The sequence below is a fragment of the Chelon labrosus genome (assembly GCF_963514085.1).
Source record: "Chelon labrosus genome assembly, chromosome: 23".
NCBI lineage: Eukaryota > Metazoa > Chordata > Actinopteri > Mugiliformes > Mugilidae > Chelon > Chelon labrosus.
Genome location: NC_140356.1, coordinates 8,099,542 through 8,120,780, shown reverse-complemented (window position 1 = coordinate 8,120,780; position 21,239 = coordinate 8,099,542). Strand labels below are relative to the sequence as shown.

The 21,239-nt window shown below is 41.0% G+C and overlaps 1 protein-coding gene across 1 annotated transcript in view; it reads right to left on the bottom strand.

Annotated features, from left to right (window-relative positions):
• The window catches only part of LOC311508591 (chemokine-like protein TAFA-5), a gene marked incomplete at its 5' end in the record, with an annotated part of 96,074 nt that overhangs the window by 36,751 nt on the left and 38,084 nt on the right, over nucleotides 1-21,239 (bottom strand). The window contains one exon of the mRNA XM_084573422.1: nucleotides 20,797-20,988. Coding sequence (XP_084429548.1) covers nucleotides 20,797-20,988 — 192 coding nt within the window. The remainder of the gene's footprint in view (nucleotides 1-20,796; nucleotides 20,989-21,239) is intronic.

The window sequence follows — 21,239 nt, the reverse complement described above, 5'->3', positions numbered from 1 at the left end:
AAAATTACAAAGAGCCAAGAGCACAATCCAACAACTAGCCAAGTTAATTATCACGTAGGTATGCTTGCTCAACTGATAGCGGGAACAAAACACATTTGGCCTTGTTCACAGTGTGACAGGGATTTTCATTTTCTGCCGTGATTTGTTCTGTTAACCTTTATTTTTAATAGCCGGCACCAATAACTATCACATAACTTTTTATAAACTGGTATAATTACACACCCCTTGCCATTTTTTATTTATTTATTTTCTTTAGTGGCACCAGCTAGAATTTCAAGGAGAATCTGTTCTCTTTATGGCAGTCTTTTCTTTCAGTCCTGGCCTTCACAAAGCAGAGCATTGCTGTTTTTTCTAGTCTATGATAGTAGACATCCCAGGTGTGAAACAGTCACTGAAATGATGGCTGGAATTAAAACCAGCAGGGCTCTGTGTCCCAGGGCCTGCAATTTTCGGTGACTGTTCCTCGTTGCAAATTGTTTTATTCCACCATGACAGCCTGTGCATGGTTTACTTCAAGCAAAAACAAAGCAACGCCTTTCAGACTTCGAAGAATGGCTGATATAAAAGTATGCAAATAGGTAATTTTCAACAATTTGCTTATCTTGAGTAAAGCTCATTCTGTCTAATAACATGGTGGGAGTAGAGATGCTGAATTGATGTGCTCATGAGTAGAAAATCCAAACCATATTGTCATATATTTCCAGTTATTATACTAAGGTATCACAAATGATGCATTCATTATTTGTTACAAACCCCATTAAAACACATTATTATAAAGAAACTACGCTCTTCAAAGGACCACTTAAGCGTAAAACTTGACATCGAAATTAGTTTCACAACAATTGTCTGTTGATCACAAGAGAACATTAAACCAACATTATTTGGCAAAACCTCATTTTGGGACACACCACATTTCAGCTGCCCTGGCCTTTTAAGTGCTATATCCACGGTAAGTGCTCATACAAAGTGTTGCTCCCCTTGGGACCAAACCTCTGGCCTCAGTTTAGACTCAGAGAGATTTGCGGGGAGCAAGATTTGCTTGCCTGCGGGCGTGCACGCAACACACAATCACCTGGCGCGAGGCTTTACCTCTTCTTCTTCCATCTATCAATCGGGACGTGCCCTCTGCTCCCTCAAATCAGTCCAGCCTGGTCCCGTTACAACTCGGTTTATCCATTTTTCAGGGTAGAAAAAGGGTAGCAGTTGCTGTTTTTATGTGCTCAGAAAAGGAAATTTGGGTTTACGGTCTGCAACCCTGGTTGCGATAATTATTTTCAAGTCATAACAAATTTAAATGTGTACTCCAACCATTAGTTAACTTTGCCTTTAGCAACCAATTTAACTATTTTTTTCAGTGAAAATTATATTATCATAACTTTCCAGGGCAAGTGATGTGAACACCCAGTTGATAGTCCATGGAACGACTGGAGATGTGCTTGAAATGGTCAATTTGTGCAACCGTAAATGGTGCATTAAATATACAGACCTTATTGCTAGCAGCCTAGGTTCGATGGTATATCAAGGTAAAAATAAAGACAACATAGCAAATTTCCGTAATCCATGTTCATCTGACGTGGTGGCCCCAAATATCCCAAGATGCAGCATTGCCCATTAGCTTGTCCTGACTTATACTCCTCGTTGTCCCAGTCATTACACGTCATTACCTTGTCCAGGCAGATGTCACGATGCACATACTTGCCCTCGCTTCTGCCCTATGAGTCATCCATTCAGAAAATGTCACATCAGACTCTCATCACTAATGTTGCCTCTCTTCTGCCCGTCAGTTGGCAAAGTGGTCAATCCGTCCTTGGATGGCCTCACAGCTGTTTCCTCTCCAGTCTGCGTGCACTGGCTTAGCTCCACGTTCGCGTGTTAAAATGGTGTCAGGAGATTTTTAATCCACGCTAACATCGGTGCGGACAACTGACAAGAATTAATGGAATTAACCAAACACATGCAGATGGACATGGGGAATCATGTGGATTACTGCATGGATTAGAGTGCCAAAAGGGAACCCTCAGATGGGCCAGCATGTGCACTAGTGTGCACCTACAAAATAAAGTTGTGTTGCATAAACTGTCCTAAAAAAGGCAGAGAGTGGTAGCAGGAGTAGTGAACCTAAGAAATTAGATTTTAATTTTGCAGGGTGTGTGGTAAATTGAGTGTTGAAAGGTTTTTTAGGTATTACCTTTGTCTTATGTCTGATTACACCTAGAAAGAATCCATGTTTGATTGTTTGATTCTCAAAACGGCTTTGGACAATCTTCAGAGGAAAATATAGACATCTATATACAGTAAATGGTCTTTTTCAACTTTCTTGTCTTTTTGAACCAATGGAATAGCTAATGTGGCTATTTACACCCAGTTTACATAGATAGGCACCCAAGGTGGCTGTAGATGTCAATGCAATCTGCAGCCCGCAGAAAGGATTTCTGGCAGGATTTCTAACACTAACTTTACAATGCGAAAAACTTCTCCAAGTTGCATGTAAAAACTGAAAATAATCTTTAAAAAAAGGAAATAATAAGCCGTCTAAGTTGGTGTTGAATTTTAGATGCAAACCCTGGTGACTCACATGGATGCCTTGTATTTTACCCATTCTTCTATCACAACCTTCAACGTCTTAAAGCCTTTTCTTCAACTTCTTAAAGACTTCTTCTTAAAGACTAGAAGGGGCCTAGGTCTTTTATTGTTGAAAGTAGATTAACTTCTACTTTTACCTGGGTACAAATATCTCTATTTTTCTAGTTTGACATTTCTTTTACAATACATTGAAAATAATAATAAATTAACCAGCAGTTTAATAAATATAAGCCATTTAAAAATACTTAATTTACATGACCTTTTCAAGAATCATAAGCCTCATGGAAGTACTGTTACTGAAATTTGTTAGACTAACTTTGCCTTTAGCATTAATTTTCATCATGGTTGGCTGTAGCAACAGTTAAACGAACGGAAATATCAAAATATTTGTTCACTAAAGTGAATAATATGTGAGTCAGATAGCACCTAGAGAAAATGTCAAATATAGTTGTTGCTTTAGCTTTAGCTATTCAGACAAGCTAACATTACCTTTAGTACCAGTTTTCATATTGGATTCTGCAAAGACCAAATTTAAGTATGTGAAACAAACAGAAAATGAATATATATTAAAATAGTTGGTCATTAAGTACAGTAATACAGATTACAGCTTGCATAAATCTAAAGTGTAGTTTTAACTTTGGCCAAGGCTAGCAGCAAGCTTTCACCTGCTATTTTGGTGCTTGGTGCTTCCTGTATGGCTTTGTAAGAGTATACTGACAAAATCAATTGTGAAAAAATATTGAAGGACAGTTCTTTCAACTAGTGTAAAGCGTTTATGAAGTTAATAAAGCAAATGGAATCCGTGGAAGCTTTGAACGGCTTTGAACTACTAATATAATTGCTGGTCTTACACTAGACAGAAAGCAATAACAGGAGGTCCATCCTCTGATATAGCCATCATTTCAAGGATACACACTAGTGTATGAGTCAAAACAAAGCACAGATGTCAAATCAGGACACCAGCTTTGACGAAAAGCACTATTTCACTCCCACAAATGTAGCATACGGCTACAGCAAAAGAGCTCTTCAGCAGACACTGGTGAGTTGAGGAGTTTATTTGTGTGCTCTTTAGTCACCAGTGGACCGCATAAGTAAACAAAAAGTGGAGAGTAATACACATTTCATGTCACCTATACAGCAGGCGGTCCACTTAGTGAGATGGTAAAGCTTGCTGCGTTTGTCTACAGTGACATTCTGACACCAACATACTGTAAATACCTCTGCTCACCTCTCAGAGCAGTCTATTAATACAGAAGGACACTTTGTAGCTAACTTAATCAGATGAAGTGAGGCAGGGAATGAAAGACAACGAAAAAGAGAACGAGGGCGGTGTCTATGTGAGGCGGCGAAAAAGTGACAAAGAGAGAGGGAGGGCGAGCACACCACATTAGTCCACATATGATTTATTCCCCCCTCTAGGTGAAGGAGACACCATTTGTATTCATTTGCCTTTATTTTTATCCTAGATTCATCTTGCCCTCACATGCCTGTCACTGCCATACTAATATTATTTTGGCCATGTGATGTCCCATAACTGGCTCTTATAAAAATTGCCCCCATGTGACAGCAGAGCGTGATGCATAGGGAGAAAGAGAGAGGCTCTATTTTACTTAATTCATCTGATTTTATACTATTTTCTAACAGGAAGATTAAAAGGTTCCCCTGGATAGGCTGGTGTGAAGGGTGGAGATAATGATGTCTGTCCTTCTTCTGAGGGACACTAACATCTAGGCATCTACACACACACACACACACACACACATTTTTTTATGTGCGTATGCATTTAACAGAAGGCCTTTTTTTTTTTTTTTTTCTTCCCAACCAACAAGGTGAGCCAGTGGTGCTCCAACCCAAGGACAAAGACAACTGTGACCACGATCCTCCTCGCGGGGCTTTGCAGAACAATTAGATGAGAGTGGAGGGTGACTGCAGTTGTGTTTCAGGACAGTACACACACACGCATGCATGCAAGAACGTGAGGCATCAGTTAAAGACACAGAACTGAAGTCACATGATACACAAACATATATTAAAGAAGACATTTATTTGATTTATGCAAGCTTAGCTTAGCATATAGACTGGTAAAGAGGGTTAGGTTAACGTTTAAGATTATTCTACCTTTTTTCTATAGCTTTTATTCACTTTAAGTGCTCAGCTAAGCCCATTGGCTGCTAGCTAAATCCAGCTAAATATTAAGCATACTGTAAAATTAAGTGTGAATCTTTTTATTGGACACTTAATTGACAAACAATTCCTTTAAATGTCTTTAAATAAAGTGCCGTTCCACATTTATCAAAATATCAGATATTCAACTGCCTTTCTCTTTTCCGAAGTCTTTGTGCTAAGCTAAGCTAATAGCTACTAGCTAGATCCAGCTACATATTGTACTGAACTCTCGCAAGGAAGTATTAACATGCCTTTCCCAAAATATCAAATGATTGCTTTAGATGTCTTTAAATCAACCACAGTTCCATTTTTTCACCAATCTTTCCACTAAGCTAAGCTAACCTGCTGCTAGCTATATCCACATGCTTACAGGCAGAGTTATAGCTTTTCTTATCAAACCCTTGATAAGGAAATCAATACAAATATTTCCCAAAATATCAATTAAATGCCTTTAAAATCAACTGCCTTTCCCCATTCTACTGTCTTTGTGCTAAGCTAAGCTAACAGCTGCCAGCTAGATACAGCTACATGTTTACTGTACTGACATCTATAGACAGAGATACAGATAAAAAACTTCTCAGGTAAGGAAGTGATTGCACATATTTTCAAAAATATCCAATAATTTCTTTAAATCAAATCAGCCCTAAAAATACAACAACAATGCATACAGGGCTGTTGTTTTCTTGTATTATTCACTGACTCCATGCATTCAGCTGGTGCATCCATCCAGCCGAGTGCACCCAGCTGCACAGCAATTACAGGTGGGTTTTGGAACGGCGCACGACAACGAGGCGCATACATTATTAAATGAACCCGTGTTCAGATGAAATTGCTAAGCCAGCCAATAAAGGTAAATTACCAAAGACAAAACGCGGCGGCAAAGAAGAGAGAGGTGTCTGCCTGTAACTGCATCGCATTAATGAACGACATCATTTCTGAAAATGGAGAGGAAACACGGAGTTGCACCTATCAGCACAAGACAGAGCGAGCGGGATGAGAGGGAAGAGAGAGCGAGATGGAACACAACATTGACTACCTAATTATGCATTTTATCATTTCAGTCACAATAGAGTGCCTCCCTTCTTTAGTTGGCCAGTGTACTCGTGCAGCTGTTCCTCCGCTGCCTTAATGAGGAAGATAAAGAATAATCACAACCGTGTTATATTTACATCCACTGACCACCAAATTGCTTCCTGCCGCAGCATCACACGCGCGCACATCCAATCAGGTGAAGGCCACATAGTCGCACAGTGCCCTCATTTCTAAGCAACTACATAAAAAGAGGCATGAAAGCAAATTCAGTTCATCGGGTTTTTGTTCGCCATTAAAGCTCATGTGTGCTGAAAATTAGCCAACGTCAGCTCGATGCAATGATACAAAGCAGCGGGTAATTGCTTTCACTTTGCTGCTGCTTGTGTTTTGGCACTGTAGGAATAAAGACTGGTACATATGACCTCCCCTTTTTCCCCTCTTCTATTGAGTTTCCCCTCACGTCCCTGGCAGTCAAAGCTAGCACAGATCCTTGACTCCCGGCAGAGCTGTAATGTCATGTTGCAGGTCCATCACATTGTGTCCCTTGCATCCAACCTACCCTCCATCATTCTATCCATCCATCCATATATTCAACAGGGACCCCAACCATCTGAGTCCCGTTGGCTCTTAAAAAGCAAAGAATAAAAAAAAAAGAAGTAGAAAGTAAAGTAGCTGCAATCACAAGGTTGAGATGAAAGGAAGATAAGTGGGTGCAGGAGAGTGGAGGAGATGTACACTGCAGGGCTCTGACACCCATCATATGGAATCAACACCTCGTGAGTAATGGGGGTTAAAAAGGGAAAAGCGCTTTCTCTCTCGGTGCCAGATGGGCTCCTGCGCGTGCTGGACTGGGGCTGTGAGCGAGTGAGCGAGTGAACGAGTGAGGGAACTTGCAGCCCTCCTTGGCAGCGCCCTCCGTCAACGGCAGAAATCAAACGGCGGGGGTGGGGCCGGGGGTTCGAGAGATGATTGGCCCACCTCGTCTGTCATCAAGAACTGGCGGCGAAAGCGACCTCGCAATCCAACACGCCTCACAGAGGTCGCCGCAGACCGACATGTAGACAAATGCTGAATATTTACTGAAGAACAAGCTGTCTTGTTTTTTTACATATCGCATCTGAGCTTGCCAGAGGGGGAAAGAAATTACATCTGTTAATGTTGCAAAGACATTTTTCTGGAATCCCTGATGATTTCTTAAGTGCTTGCAAAAGGCATAGTGGTTTAATTTGATTTGGTGACCTCAAGGAAATGATTGGAAAACATACACAAGTACGAAAACATACTATATTGCCTGCAAAGGCTTTTTTTCTCCTGCATATATTGAGGATGTTTGTGCCGACTTTGCTTTCTTGACATTAGAGAAAGAAAGAAAACAGTCACGCAAAAGGTCCCGAGCCAAGCTCCAAAAGACAATTGCAGCTTAGACAGGCCTTGTGCCAGCCACGGATTCATCACTACAGCATATCATGCTTTGTTAAGTGACTATTGCAGATAAACTGTCACTGTTACACTGAGCTACTAGGATGGCCTTCACGTCTTACATTGCCCTAGTGATCTTCAACCTCCTTATATGAAGTGATATTAATATTATTATGCAGCTGTTGGCCGTGATGTACTAATGAACATGCAGTTATATAAAGACATGGATGTAGGCTATGAAGACAAATGGAGACGTAAAATGATCATACTGTGGAACTGTTGAATAAAAGTGGCTGACACAATAGTAGTAAACTACACAGTTCTTAGTAGAAATTAAGTATGCCAAATTATCCTCCAGCAGTTCCTTCTTGCTGTGTACATTTGGAAGCAGTGGCAACTATCAATGAGTTGATTTGATACTACACACGTTTTAAAAATTCTGAATTGTTCCAATCCGTGCCTTTTTTTTTTTCTTTTTTTTTTTTTAATTATCAGGATCTCGTGATAATTAGAGCTTTTCTCTCACTTATGACATCCAAATCTGGTAATTATGAGATAGGAAGTCATCGTAATTGCTAGATAAGGTTTCCAAAATTGTTTTTCTCCTTTGTGAAGGCTTCTGTTTTGTCTAAACCTGTGCAGGTATACACAAATGTGGCGCTGAATTCTAAGTTCATTTGTGTCCACTGTGCGTGGAAACCAAAGGTCTGTGGGACTTGAGGTTGGCAAACTCTAAAATATGCAGAAAAACTGAATATGTAATTTTAATATTGATGGGTTTAAAAGATATATATGGATTTTTTTGCAGACGGTGATGGCCTCCAGTCATTCAGTTATTTCCACTATACTTTATGTTTTGGAATTTCTAATAACGTGGGCTTCAACTGTATTTTATTATATCATTTTACTGCTACTACCCTACAGATTTCTACCTTTTCTTGAATATAACAGTACAACAATACACGCTTCAATGTGCGCGGTAATATATAGTTGTTGTCTGGAGTAGTTAGCTTGTGAGTGGTTCCTACATGAAACTTTTCTCAACAAGGTCTGTGGGTTTTCTTGAGTAACAGGATTGTGATTTTTGAAATGAGACAGAGTTTACGCGGAGTTTTTTTCCGATAGTATTTCGTTTTTGGCACTCGGGGCAGCACAAGCCAAATGCCATTATATTTGAGCGAAGGCAGCAAATCCCTAAGGACAGCATCTCCAAAACTCTGGAACATTCGGTCCAGATTGATAAATAGCTCCAAAGCCCAGAGTTAAAACATGTATATTTGATTTTGGGATGATCCGTCTCTTTAAACACACATGGCAAAATACTGTGTTGGATAACAATCAGTGCACATGCAACCAAATTAACAAAGCAATCTTTAATTATTCAGTCACAGCAGTAGTTGAGACTACAGACTCATTGACACCCTCCTCCTGCTTTAAATCGTGGCCTGGGCCCCCAAGGGGCTCTGTAGAAGCAGTAATTATTTATTAATTGTTCGTAGCCCGTAGGCTCGACAACAGACATAGCCCCTTGGACACGCGTTCACGGCGGCGGGGGCTATTCTCTTCCAATTAGACCAGCGAGATTGTGAAAGCACGGACCATCAACCACGACAGTGCCCGTGAGCACACTTGTGGGAGACGCAGAGGACAGGCGGCGGGCGTTTAGGAAGGCGCGCCGCGGTGCGTGGCACTAAAAAGGCAGCGTCGGTGTCCTCGCCACCCTCGGCTGCTGACGGGGGAGGTGTCAGAGATGAAGACATAATGAGAAAGTCTTAGAGTAGATGGTTAGAAGCTGCTGATTTATTTAATCTGTGTGCTTTTAGAGTAAGTGAACGTATAGGTTGTGGCGTCTCATATAAGTCGTCCTACGTTCTAGGAAGATGTAAAAGACAAGCTAGGATGTAGCTCTTGCAGATTTACAAGGCCAGGATGTTGGGATTGACTCCGACGGGCTTGCCTAGTGATTGGTGCCCCGGCCTCGCCTAAGAATCTCGCTTTATAAAGAACTTCAACACAAGAGCCTGATGGCTCATTTTAAAGTCAGACACACGGCACACAAAGGCAATCCACCGAGCCAGCATCCCTCTTCATGAACACTTGGTACGGAGTTGATCTTCAGCTGAAGGATTTGGCATTGAATCAACAAAGATTTCTGCCCCCTGCCAGTCTAGAACAAAACTGCTGGTGACTCACTTTTGCTTGGATAACATCTGATTCCAGCGTCGGAATAAAAGCACAAGAACCTCATTGAAAACATGTCGCATTTTGAAACCTTTTTATCATATTCACATGCGCTTATGAAGCTCTCGCCGAGAGAACTTCAGTGGCCTCTTTCTCATTCAAGCCGGATTAATTATAATAAAACACAGAGAGCAAGACGCACAACAATGGGGTATCAATAACCCCTTGACGTTATCAACATCTCAGAACCTTGGAACACCTGGGTCCACTTCATCACATTGCGCCTGCAGATTTATGAACGCCGAGTGCAGGGGTGGTGGTGGAGAGGGGGTGTTCTGGGCAGAAGGTATACATGGATAATGCAGCTTCATTAAGGGAGAACGTAATGGCTTGCCTGGATGCATTATGGCATCTGTGTGAGCTATATCATCTGGGGTATTAAATATTTACAGTCAATGTATGCATGTGGAATTACTCCAGCACACACACGCACACACAGCCCCACACATCCGGCGGACTACTTATTCATGTTCGCCCGAGTTAACATCCATCATCTGGGAAGAAAAAAAAAAAAAGATATGGCAGTCAATCTGTTTAGCAGAAATGATCACGGGCATCGGAGGGAGATGTGATGAAATACTCGGTTATCAGTCGTGGTGTGAAAGGGAATCGCCGAACACATGTAACCCAAGACCAATCAAGTTTTTTTTTTTTTAAGGAGAAATAAAGAAAAGCGGTTCCGTTTTTTAAGTAACAGTGAAAAATGGATTTGCCTCATTGAGGAATCCAGCAAGGAAGAGGATACGGAGCAACATAATGCAAGGTTAATGGATAGAAAAACTTACTGTAACTCTGCCACATGAATGAAAGCCAGAGCGCGACACTTATATACATTATTTTTATGCTAATGCGCGCAGCCTGTCAGTTTTTTTTCGCCCTGCGGGAGAAAACACAAGCGTTCTTTGTATTATTTTTCTGCACGTCACGCCGCAAAACACAAACCAGTTCAGTTCAGCACTTGTGTGAGTGTAAACTCAACGACGGAGCGGCTTTGATAGCAAGTCGCTCTGGAGGGAGAGCTCCGAAGTAATATTTTCCAAAAATTCTGAGTGCCCCCCAAAAAATAATAAGGAGAAAAGTTATTTTTTTTTTTTTTTTTTTTTAGAGATGATGCTCATTTGGGACTCCTTCCTTATCATTCTCTCACACCCTGTAAAACCGATGGCTTGACATTTGAAGCAAGTTGCCTCAATAATGGTTGAGGTGCAAATGCTATTTTTTTTAGCTTCTCAGAGCTCCTGCAGCTCCAAAACAAAACAGCAGGAACAACTCTGCAAGGGAGCGTTGCAGAAATATTTAATGTAACTCAACAGATTAGTAAAAACCAACCGTAATTATCATTTAATGTGCCAAAATCAAATTATGCACTGGAAATGAGCTGAAGAACAAAATATAAAAAGTATCTGATGAAACAGATTTTGTAAATTAATGAAAACATTTTCACTGAAGATTTAAAAGGAAATCGGGAGAGAGAGGCTAACGTTGTGCTATTAGGGGACGAATGGCGAGAGATTATTGAGCAGTAGTGGGAAACAGCTAGCCCCCTGTTGTTGAAGAGACAATTTAAAAAAACGGCACAAAAGTAAAATCAAGATACAGCGAGAAAGCGTGGAGTAGATAAAACATTCTCATGTCTTCTGGGGATGTGTTTCTATTATGTATTATTTATTTCCCCTTATAGGCCGGAGATAAAGAAACCCATGGAGAAAACATTGAGGTCTGGAGTCGCTTTTACAATTGAGGTATTATACTTTTGCTCAATTGAACATCACTTATCTAGGACCAGAGATGCATTCATGTTGAGGATAACAAAACAGCCATTACAAGAAAATGGATGGATACAGAGGTAGCTAAAGTGGAGGTAGCTGATGTGTCGCTCGCGAATGAGCCGTTTCAAAGAGACGATTCTTTGTAACGAACAAAAACAGTCAATTCAAGTTGGGGAGAGACGAAGCTTCAGTGGCTCTTATGAATCCATGCAGGGAGGGGCGGTACTTTATTAAGATGGGCACCCCATGCTGCCAGTCACATGCGAGGACTGACTGGGATCATAACATTGCGTTAAAATGGCAAATGACAAAACTGGACATCCAAGCTGAAGCATCTGGTATTTCTGGATGCCAAAAAGCACTAAAGACTTTTATCTAAAGTGTCATAATGTTAAGACGTTGGCCTGTATTTATGTGATTTGTTTGCTGTGGTTCAGTTGTTCATTTGAAGCTTTGTTTGAAATGTTACACAATAGTAACTGTATTTTTTTTTGTAATGACAAAAAGCATAAAAATAAAACTTTTATGAAAAATTGCTAACAGACGCAAAAAACATTCACAATCGCAAAATTAGAAAGTAAAACTAAATGAAGAGCCATTTGAGAGCTGTTTGGGAGCCATAAGAACCGGCTCTTCTAAGGGAGCCGAGCCAAAAGAGCCGCATCTTTGAAGAGACCCCGACTTCCCATCACTAGAGGACTGGATTGAAGTAATGACAATCAAATGCACTGACGGGATAGATAAGTTTACTTTCTCCATCAGACTAGATGCAGACACATTCAATAGAGTCTGGAAAACTTGGATCTGTTGTGTAGCACAAATCGGTTAGAATTGAACAGGATTGGGTGTGTGGCCGGTGGAGGTTTGATGGTTCTTTTCCACAGAATTTGAGATGTTTGACTTCAATCTTGCTAAGGAGATGTGTTCATGGACTTGGAAAAAAAAAAAAAAACTTCGGTCTTTAAATGATGCATCAAAACCTCAGCTCTTTCGAAAGTTTAGATTAAAAATCTAAAGTCTAGAAATTAAATCTTTATGTATCGCTGTTGGCCAGACTTTTCTTCATCTCATTTCCAAGACTTTATTCTCTGATTTTATTCACAAAGGAAATGTATAAAATAGATTTTGTGGAACCCTGCGCAGTAATGTTTCCTGTCAAAGTGTCCCGCCAGAGCAGCGGACGAAACTGTCAGCAGCAGATGCATTTATGCCTTCACTATAACCCTGAAAGCCAGTCGGCCATTTGTGCGTTTTGTTATTTCCATATTTCTTTTTTTTTTTTTGTTATTTCAATTGAAGTTGTTTGGTAAATGCGTTACCCTACAGTTCCCTAGAATTACAGGTCACAAGATGCTGATCGATGCTCCACAATGGATTCACACCACATATCGTATAAGTCGCTCAATATACAACAGACTGAACGTGGGATGAAAAACATATTTCTTTTCAATAAAATGATTGCTGATGTTGTGAAAACAGAGTAAAAGAAAAAAATTTGGTAGCAAAACGAGGGATTGTGGATTTCATATATTTTATATATGTGTTATTATACTGTCGTTATTCGAGATTGGATTTTTTTTTTTAGCAACACTGAATGATGAATTGGAGATTTATGCAATGGAATATGGGTTTTGTAAATCAGCGTGAATAAGAAAATAAAACTGGACGCAAAAGAGAAACAGAGAGGAGGTGCTGCCTGTCCTGGGTGTGTATAAAAAGCACCGTGTGATTTGTGTCTCGCTCCAGTTTAGAGGCTACAGCCTCTAAGCCAGCACACCCAAGGAGAAGTGTCCCACCTCAGGCTGCTGTCCCCATATGCCTGTCCTCTCTTGCTCCCCCCCCCCCGCCTTTGCTTTGACAAGGCCGCACTCCCTGGTCATCCGTCTTCAGTCTGTGTGTGTATGTGAAACGGAAAGGGCAAGAAAAAGGGGGGGGGATATAAAAAAGGGGTGACATTACAGATTCACCACTGGACCGTCCTTTCCAGTCTCGGTCCCCCCGGACAGCGCCGCGGTAGCTAACTGGCTACCAGAGATGACATGACATGTTTTCCCAACAGGCTGCGGCCCCCTCCTTTCCTCCCAGGATCAAATCAAACCAGCGGGCTGATGCAGTATGATTGGAGCTCTGGTACTGTCTAATAGCCCAGAGACTGAGCCTGACGCATACTGTTGTCTCTATCACTGCCTGATTCACTGGAACAATTCCTCATATGCAAGCTACCCAGGGATGTGCATCTAGTGAGAGTCATTCCTATTGTTCACAGCGCAGCTCTGGAAAAATGACAATGCAAGTTACTGTATATTGTAGCAATGGTGGAAGAAGGACTTTAAGTAACTATAAGTAGTTGTAGTAGTAGCAAAAGTAGCCACCGTGCAGTGAAAATTGTGTTGTATTATACACAGTGTACATGAAAATTGTAATTATTACATTTACTGTTGGGTGGTTTAATCAGCGATCGCATCGAGACAGTTCTGAACATAATTAACTGACTTGAAGACGAATGAAAAGAAAAAAAAAGTCAGCGTATGAGGGATACTGCATATTCAACCAGTTTTTATGTTTAATCAATCTGCGAAGCTCTGCACAAAAAATGAGCAGTCAGTATTTTGAGGGAGGTCGCCGCTCAAGATGAAAAATGGAAATACCTGAAACAGCATTGAAAAAAAAAAAAAAGATTCGGAGCATTATTTTTATATATAAAACAGGGTTTAACAGGGTCTCCTTCAAATCGTCTCACCTCTTTCGTGGTGGCGTGGTTAAAGGCCAGGTTTTTCCTGAAGGAGGAGACCGAAACGGAGATAAAAGAGAGATTGTTGAACTGGCTTTCACCAGGTGGACAGAAATATTACTTTAAATAAACGCCAACGTTGCTCCTTAACTGTGTCATAATATGCAAAGGTTTGTCACTAACAAGTTACTATGAAGATTATTCTTGTTTCTGCTGACCCCAGTGTGACACACATCGAAGAATCAAAGGTTTCAGTAATAAACTAAGATTTTATGGGGACATTTTGTTCACTGAATAATATATTTTAGACACAGATCATATGTTTTGTATGATAATTCTTATTCTTAAAAGTAAGTTATAGTTAGTAAAATAAGAAGTATCATACACCAATCAGGCATAACATTATGACCACCTTCCTAACACTACAGGCCTCCAAAACAGTCCTCCAAAACAATTCGGACTCATCAGAGAATGGACATGGGCCTTCTGAGGGTGTCCTGTGGTGTCTGGCAACAGAATGTTGTTAGTGGGGGGCCTTTGGGTCCTATGGGTTGAGGAGAGGGGCCTCTATGGATCATCCCACAGATACTTGATCAGTTTGGGATCTAGGGAATTGTCTGAATAATTGGCAAACTAAATTCCTGATGAAGAGCATTCACATGAAATCCCTGCCCAGTTGGCCAAACAACTTGGAAAATCAGTTAAAATTTTAGTACAAAATTTGCTGAATTGTTAATATCATAAATGCTGAAACACGTATGACCCTAATCCAAACCTGACAAAGTTTTATCGCTTGTTATATGAGTGTATATCCCATATAAGCGCCTAATACCATATATAAAAATGTCCACGCATGTTTATGGTTGATGTGGATACGTTTGAAATTATTTATCTGCTACAGCTCCCCTTCATTTTGTTCTTTGATGTCCCACAAATGCTGGAGAGAGCCATCACTGTTTGTAGCATCCACGCCGCATTCCACAGCCTGACTTGAAAGCACGTCAACACACCAAAGTCTTGAAAAGCCATTTCCCAACTCGGGAAGTGAGAGCATCCGAGGAGCATGTTAATACACTTATGAGCCTCTCAAAATGGGTCACATGCGAGACAATGTCAGCATCTGAGCGAAAAGGAGACCGAACACAAACATATTCACCTCAGGCGGCGGCTCCCCGCTGAGCTGCCACGACTACACTGACCCGCAACAAGCTCCTCTAAGTCTCCGGAGCTGGCTGCTTCTGTAGCTCCGTCACCCCTGCAGCCAGCACGAGTAGGTAACTCTGTTTCTCTCTAATAGTCTCTCAGCCCCTCACCCTCCTAATAAGAATCAATATATCTCTTAGAAGTCATCAAGCGCGGATGTAAAAAGGCTCAAGAGCATGAAATTGCAGATACTAGAGGGTATACTTATGCAGCACCGGGGCGCGGTGCAGGCCTCAAATGGGTAAAGCCATTGAAGAGAGGGAGAGAGAGAGAGGGAGCAAAACTAAGAGTGAAACTGTGTGTGACAAAGAGATAGAGCATGGTAAATAGCAAAGAGCAGGAGCAGAGAGGAAGAAATAAGACATGGATTAAGAGAAAGGGTCAGACGGCATTTCATGCAACGAGATGCAATTCTGGAGGGTTTTGTTTTCTCTTCTCCAAGCCAGTCCCCTTATGGATTCGCGCACCAGACAGCGCGGCAACCGAAAGCTTATCATGTTGACGGCTTATCTCCCATTTTCACCTCCTCAAAGCAATAAACACATACGGAGGGACCGGTAGACGGAAAATGCACAACGCCAGAGAAGGACTCCTCGGGATCAACGCCGCAGCGGCACTCCCTCTGTTTTCATTACCAGGTGCTGTCCTGGAAGCCGCGGCAGGCCGCTGATGGAGGCGCGGATTACGCCGTATGCACGGGTTGACCGATGCGAACAGAGCCTGAAGCATGAAGGACACCCGTCGTGTCAGCCAAGGTAAAGGCACATTACAACGGAGAGCGGACCTCAAGGACTCGGGCAGATTAAAGCTGATTGAAATCCCATTTGTGGCATTTGAGGTCTTTTCTTTTTTTTTTCTTTCATCACCGGCTCCCCCCACCACTTCCCTCCTAACCCCGCTCTTTTTCCATGTCCCCCGAGTGAGCAGAGTCTGAGTCTGAATAAACAGATAAGATTGCATTTGCGGAGACCGGGGTCTCAGATTTGCATGGCAATAATATCAAGCTGTGGGACTTTGTAACATGAACAGCAATAAAGTGTGTGTTTGTATGTGTCACTCATTCCTTTTTTTTTGCTTTTTAAACGAGACAATGTGGAAAAAAGCAGCGAATTACAGTCAGAAAAATATGCACACACAGACGTGCCTTTGTGTACATGCATGCTCAAAAACTGCTTTGGATGTGAAATCTTTGCAATATTTGTATGGTAACATTAAGTTTATCGAATAAATTTAGAACTAAAACTGTATCAAAGCTTCAGTTTCGATAAGGAAGATCTGTTCTCACATTTGGTCCATATCCTCTATGAGCATCCCTCTTCTCATCCAATGACCTGCTTGCCCGTCTTATCTGAGCCAGTCAGTCCTGAGTCATACAGTCCTCCAACTCGTCCTGGTTGTCCACGGCGCCTCAGCTGAAGTCTCTACCTTCCTCCATCTGCAATCTACACTCCTGTTGGTTGTTTCCATATCTGCTACCTTCAGCTGGGGACTCCGCTCTGTGATATTCAGACTCAAATTCTGATGAGAACTAAATCTGGCTGCAGCAGGCTACAAACAGAAAGTAGTTTCCACTTCAGTTCAATTCAATTCATATGGCACCAATAACAATCTAAACGGTCTCAAGATGCTTTACAGAAGCCAGAGCTTGAAACCCCCCAGAGCAAGCACTAAGGCCATGGTGACAATAAAAAAAATCCCTTTTAAAAGGAACAAATCTTGAGCAGAACACAGCTCATATTGCCTAAAGTATAGTAGCATGATCTACTGTATAGTCTCTAATTTAATTCTGTGTCAGTAAGCTATTAATAAAAGCTAAAAGGAACACTCAGGAATAACTTGGCAATATCAGCACAGGTAGGGCCAGTACAAAAAATGTATGGCTCCTTATAGATAGCAGAAAAAAAATAAAATAAAGTAGTATTTGTTTTGTAAAACTTTTTTTTTTTTTTTTTTAAAGGCTGTGTATGTTGGAGAAGTGTTTGAGACTATATTACAATGTTCCCCATTAACTATTACATATGCATTACATATTACATTGATTATTCATTATTACAAATTCTAATTTTGTATTTTTTGTAATTTTTTGTAAAAATATATATACATTTTATTAAAATTATAATTTTAATTTGTGTATTTTGGGAAGTACTTCAGAGCGATATTACAATGTGCCCAATTCATTATCACATATGTATATACCATATACATACATGTTTTCTTTTAATTTACAAAATATTCTTTGGTTCAGTAGGTAGCGTCCATCTGGCTTCTTAAAGCAAATTTTTTGTAAATTTTGATTTTTTTTTCGGATTTATTTTTTTAAAACAGGCTATATTACAAAGTGCCAAAATAATTATTGCATATGCATAAAATAGCAATTGCTTATGAGTGATTATACATTATTTATATAATTTTGTAATAAAAAAACAAAACAAAACAAACAAAAAAAAACCGCTGTGCATGTTGAGGAAGCACTTGAGAGCAATACTGCAATGTGCCCCATTACTTCTTACATATGTATATACTATACACCATACAGTTGTTTTCTTTTCATTCTGCATTTTTTTCTTTGGATCAGTAGGTGTTTGGGGCTGGCGTCCACCTGGTCTCTTCAAGCGGGCTGATAAGCGTAAGCTCTCTTCAAAATGTCTGAGTATCTAGTCTACACAAAATGCCACAGTGCTCCATGGAGCCCATTGTGACAAATACCTTCTGATTTTATCTAGTTACTGTGGATTTATGAAATACGCATACCACTTACTCACGGGCAAAAAGAGTAGGGACGGCGGAGAGACTCCAGAGAGGAGGTGGTTCATGTCTACAAGATCTGATTTTACATTACAGAACTGAAACAGAGCGGTTTGACCACAGGAAGAAATCTGATTTTGGGGGGAAAGGTCAGATGACGTTTGACACTCCCTGCCTCACAAACTGCCAGCTCCTCGCCTGTTTGAACATAGTGCGAAGCCTTTGCCTCATACGACCAGCAGGTAAAAACAGTCAAACAGCGCACTGAGGACACCCAGCCCCTCCAATCAGAGGCACAACTGTGAAGGCACAGTTGAATAACCCGCAAAACAAGACGTTGGGAGCTGCAGTTCACCGCGGGTCTTCCTTGATAATAGAGTCGTTTATTCTGCCTACACCTGAGCACGCGACCTCCCCTCCCTCCAAGGGTAGAGGCCACGTCACGGGAGATAGACAGACTCATGAGAGGCAGTGACAGGCACTCTCGAGAGGGAGTGGGATGAAGATGTCAGACGGAGATGTGTTCTCATCTTTATAAGATTTTCTTAAAAGTCTTTGAGCTGTCACGGAGCCAGAGTGGTTTATTAGAGAAAGGACTCAAGAAGACGAAATCTTCGCCTCATTAAATAGACGTATGTGAGGGCGCCATGGCAACAACTAATGAGGCTCTTTGTCTCCACTATAAACAACCTTTTCTTTTTTTTTTGTGAATTCTCACTTCTCTCTTACATATTTCATCCATGTCCAATGAAAACCATGCAACTATAGTTGTAGAAATTTTTAAATAAAACCTTTAAAGTCCATGAACTGTCATTTTGGAGATATAGGGTTCTTGAAGTGGAGGTATTTAAATTTTTTTACAGAAAAAGTAGACATGTGTAAGAGTACCTAAATATCAGTTATTACTTTCCACTTGGCTAAAAATTTGCATTTATTTCCATTTACTATGATTAACTATTGCCACTGACGCTCAATGAAATTCACAGTTTCTGAATTTTTTTGGGGGATATTTGAACAAGCAAACGTTTGATTCTCTTTAAAGGGGAACTACTGTTTTTTACAACCTGGACCTTATTTCTGGCATAAAATACGATCGTTTACTCACCCATATAACTTTGGTGTCATTTTTAGTCCTTCGGAAGATATTTAGCTCCAGTGGAGCGCCGCGTATATCTATATAGTGGGAGTGACTGGGGCACCGAAACGCAGCCCCTAAATAACGCATTATCTGCCTCGAAACTCGTTCATTTCACCAATATTTTGTTATGATACGCTAGTGCTATTGCCCGTTGAGTTCAGAGTTACCTATTATCTATTTGCGGACATGCAGCGGTTTGTTGTTCTTTGGCCAGCAGTTCCTCTCTCTGCCTCAGCATCCTCCTTTCAACAAACTCCTCATCCGTATACTCTGGCTCAAAACAGTAAGGATGTCCATCATAAACAAAGTCGTCGTCCACAACCTCAGAATCGGAAAAATATTCATGTTGCCATGTTGCAAAAAAATAGCAGGAGCAAATTACAGGTAAACAAGCCGCGCGGGGTGTGTGTGGCGCTCAGAGATGACATCATCCAGGTAAGAGGTTAGTAGGTCAATCTACAGACCCCGGATGATGATAACAGGTAACTCTGGACTCAACAGGGAATAGCACTAGCGTATCATAACAAAATATTGGTGAAATGAGCGAGTTTCACAGCAGATAATGCGTTATTTAGAGGCTGCATTTTGGTGCCCCAGTCACTCCCACTATATAGATATACAAGGTGACACCAAAGTTAGATGGGTGAGTGAACGATCATATTTTATGCCAGAAATAAGGTCCAGGTTGGAAAAAACTGTAGTTTTTTAATCATTTGTCAGGCAAAAACATTAACATAAATTACATTCTTCTGTGGAAAAGTAAGTACTTGCCTGGCTCAAAAGCTTGTATTACCCTCCATGTACATGTTTTGCACACTTGTCCTCCAATCTCTGCCGGGTTACTGCTGAAATTCTTGGCTACTTTTCCATAAACATTTTTTTTTCATTTGCCAAACGTTTCAGGGTTTTAGTACATGCGCCGCCTGCCTCAAACCCCCTCCAACACTTCTGTGTACTCAGTTTTTCGCATGACTGATTAACTAGATCATCCACTCTTCTTTTTTTTTCCCAAATTATTTAGAAAATGTTGGTCAGAATCATAATTGTCATGCCTTCAGCTGCAAATTAGCTGCAAATAATATGAATTTTCGCATAATCCCGGCCATAAAAATGACAGAAAATAGTGAAACAACGTCCATCACGATTTCCTGGAGCCCTGGGTGATGATTTCAAATTGCACCATTTGTCCAACTTACCGTCCAAAAGGCAAAGATATGGACGTGGAAGTCTCAGAAAACAAGGAAATACTCACATCGGGGGCTTGAAAAAGTGACTGTTTGTTGTCATATATAACTGTTTGTCAAAATAGTTGCAATTAGCTTTTTGTCGATCATTTAATTTCTTAATCAGCTAACCGTTTCCGCCCTTTAGGAAAGATAATACTAATGAAGCACTCTAACTGTGCTGGAAAACACACAAATAGTGTCAGTATTCCATGAAATATAAGCCCATATGTTGGTGGGGGATTTAGAAACCCCCTGGAGCTGCTCTTTGGAACGATTCAACTGTAAACAGATTTGGTGCAGGTCTTACTAACATAAAGAAAGGCTTGTGATCCACTTTGCTCCACATTGTAGGTTTATCCACCTTAAAGCCTAACTTAAGAAAAAAAAAAGCCAATCTCTGACTGCCCCCGAGTCTGTCGATGTAGTCTCCACTTTGGTATCGTTAAATTTTACATTAAATTTGTCTGCGCTTGAAGGCCAACATGATTCGATGCAAAAGTCAAGCGTGCCCCAGGAAAAAAACATGTTCCGAGTAGCTTTCACAAAAAGAAGACGGCAAGCTAAGCCTGGATTTCCTCCTCTTACCGTCCACGCAGGCGGGTCTGGCTCTTGTAGTTCCGGCGATCTGGCCCTTCTTACAGGCGCAGCGGGCCGTCTGCCTGGCGATGGTCCGCCGCGGTTGGCTGCTGTCCCTGTCCAGCGTCACAATCTCACATGTCCCCGCTGCCAGCTGGCCTGGAAATGACATTGCACCACAGGACGCGAGGTCAGAGAGATGAAATCATAAACAGAGCAAAATAAACTAGCCTGTCTCTTCTGTTAAATTGGTATTCTGTGACATGTTCGGTGGTGTGGCTTTGGTATTTTTCTTTTTTTTCAAAAGCCTTTGTAGCCCAATTGGCAGTGCTCGGCGCTAATGTTAGCAAGTTGGAAGCGCTGTGTCTTACTGGAACGCAAGCGCATGCAATGTTTTTGTGCACATATTT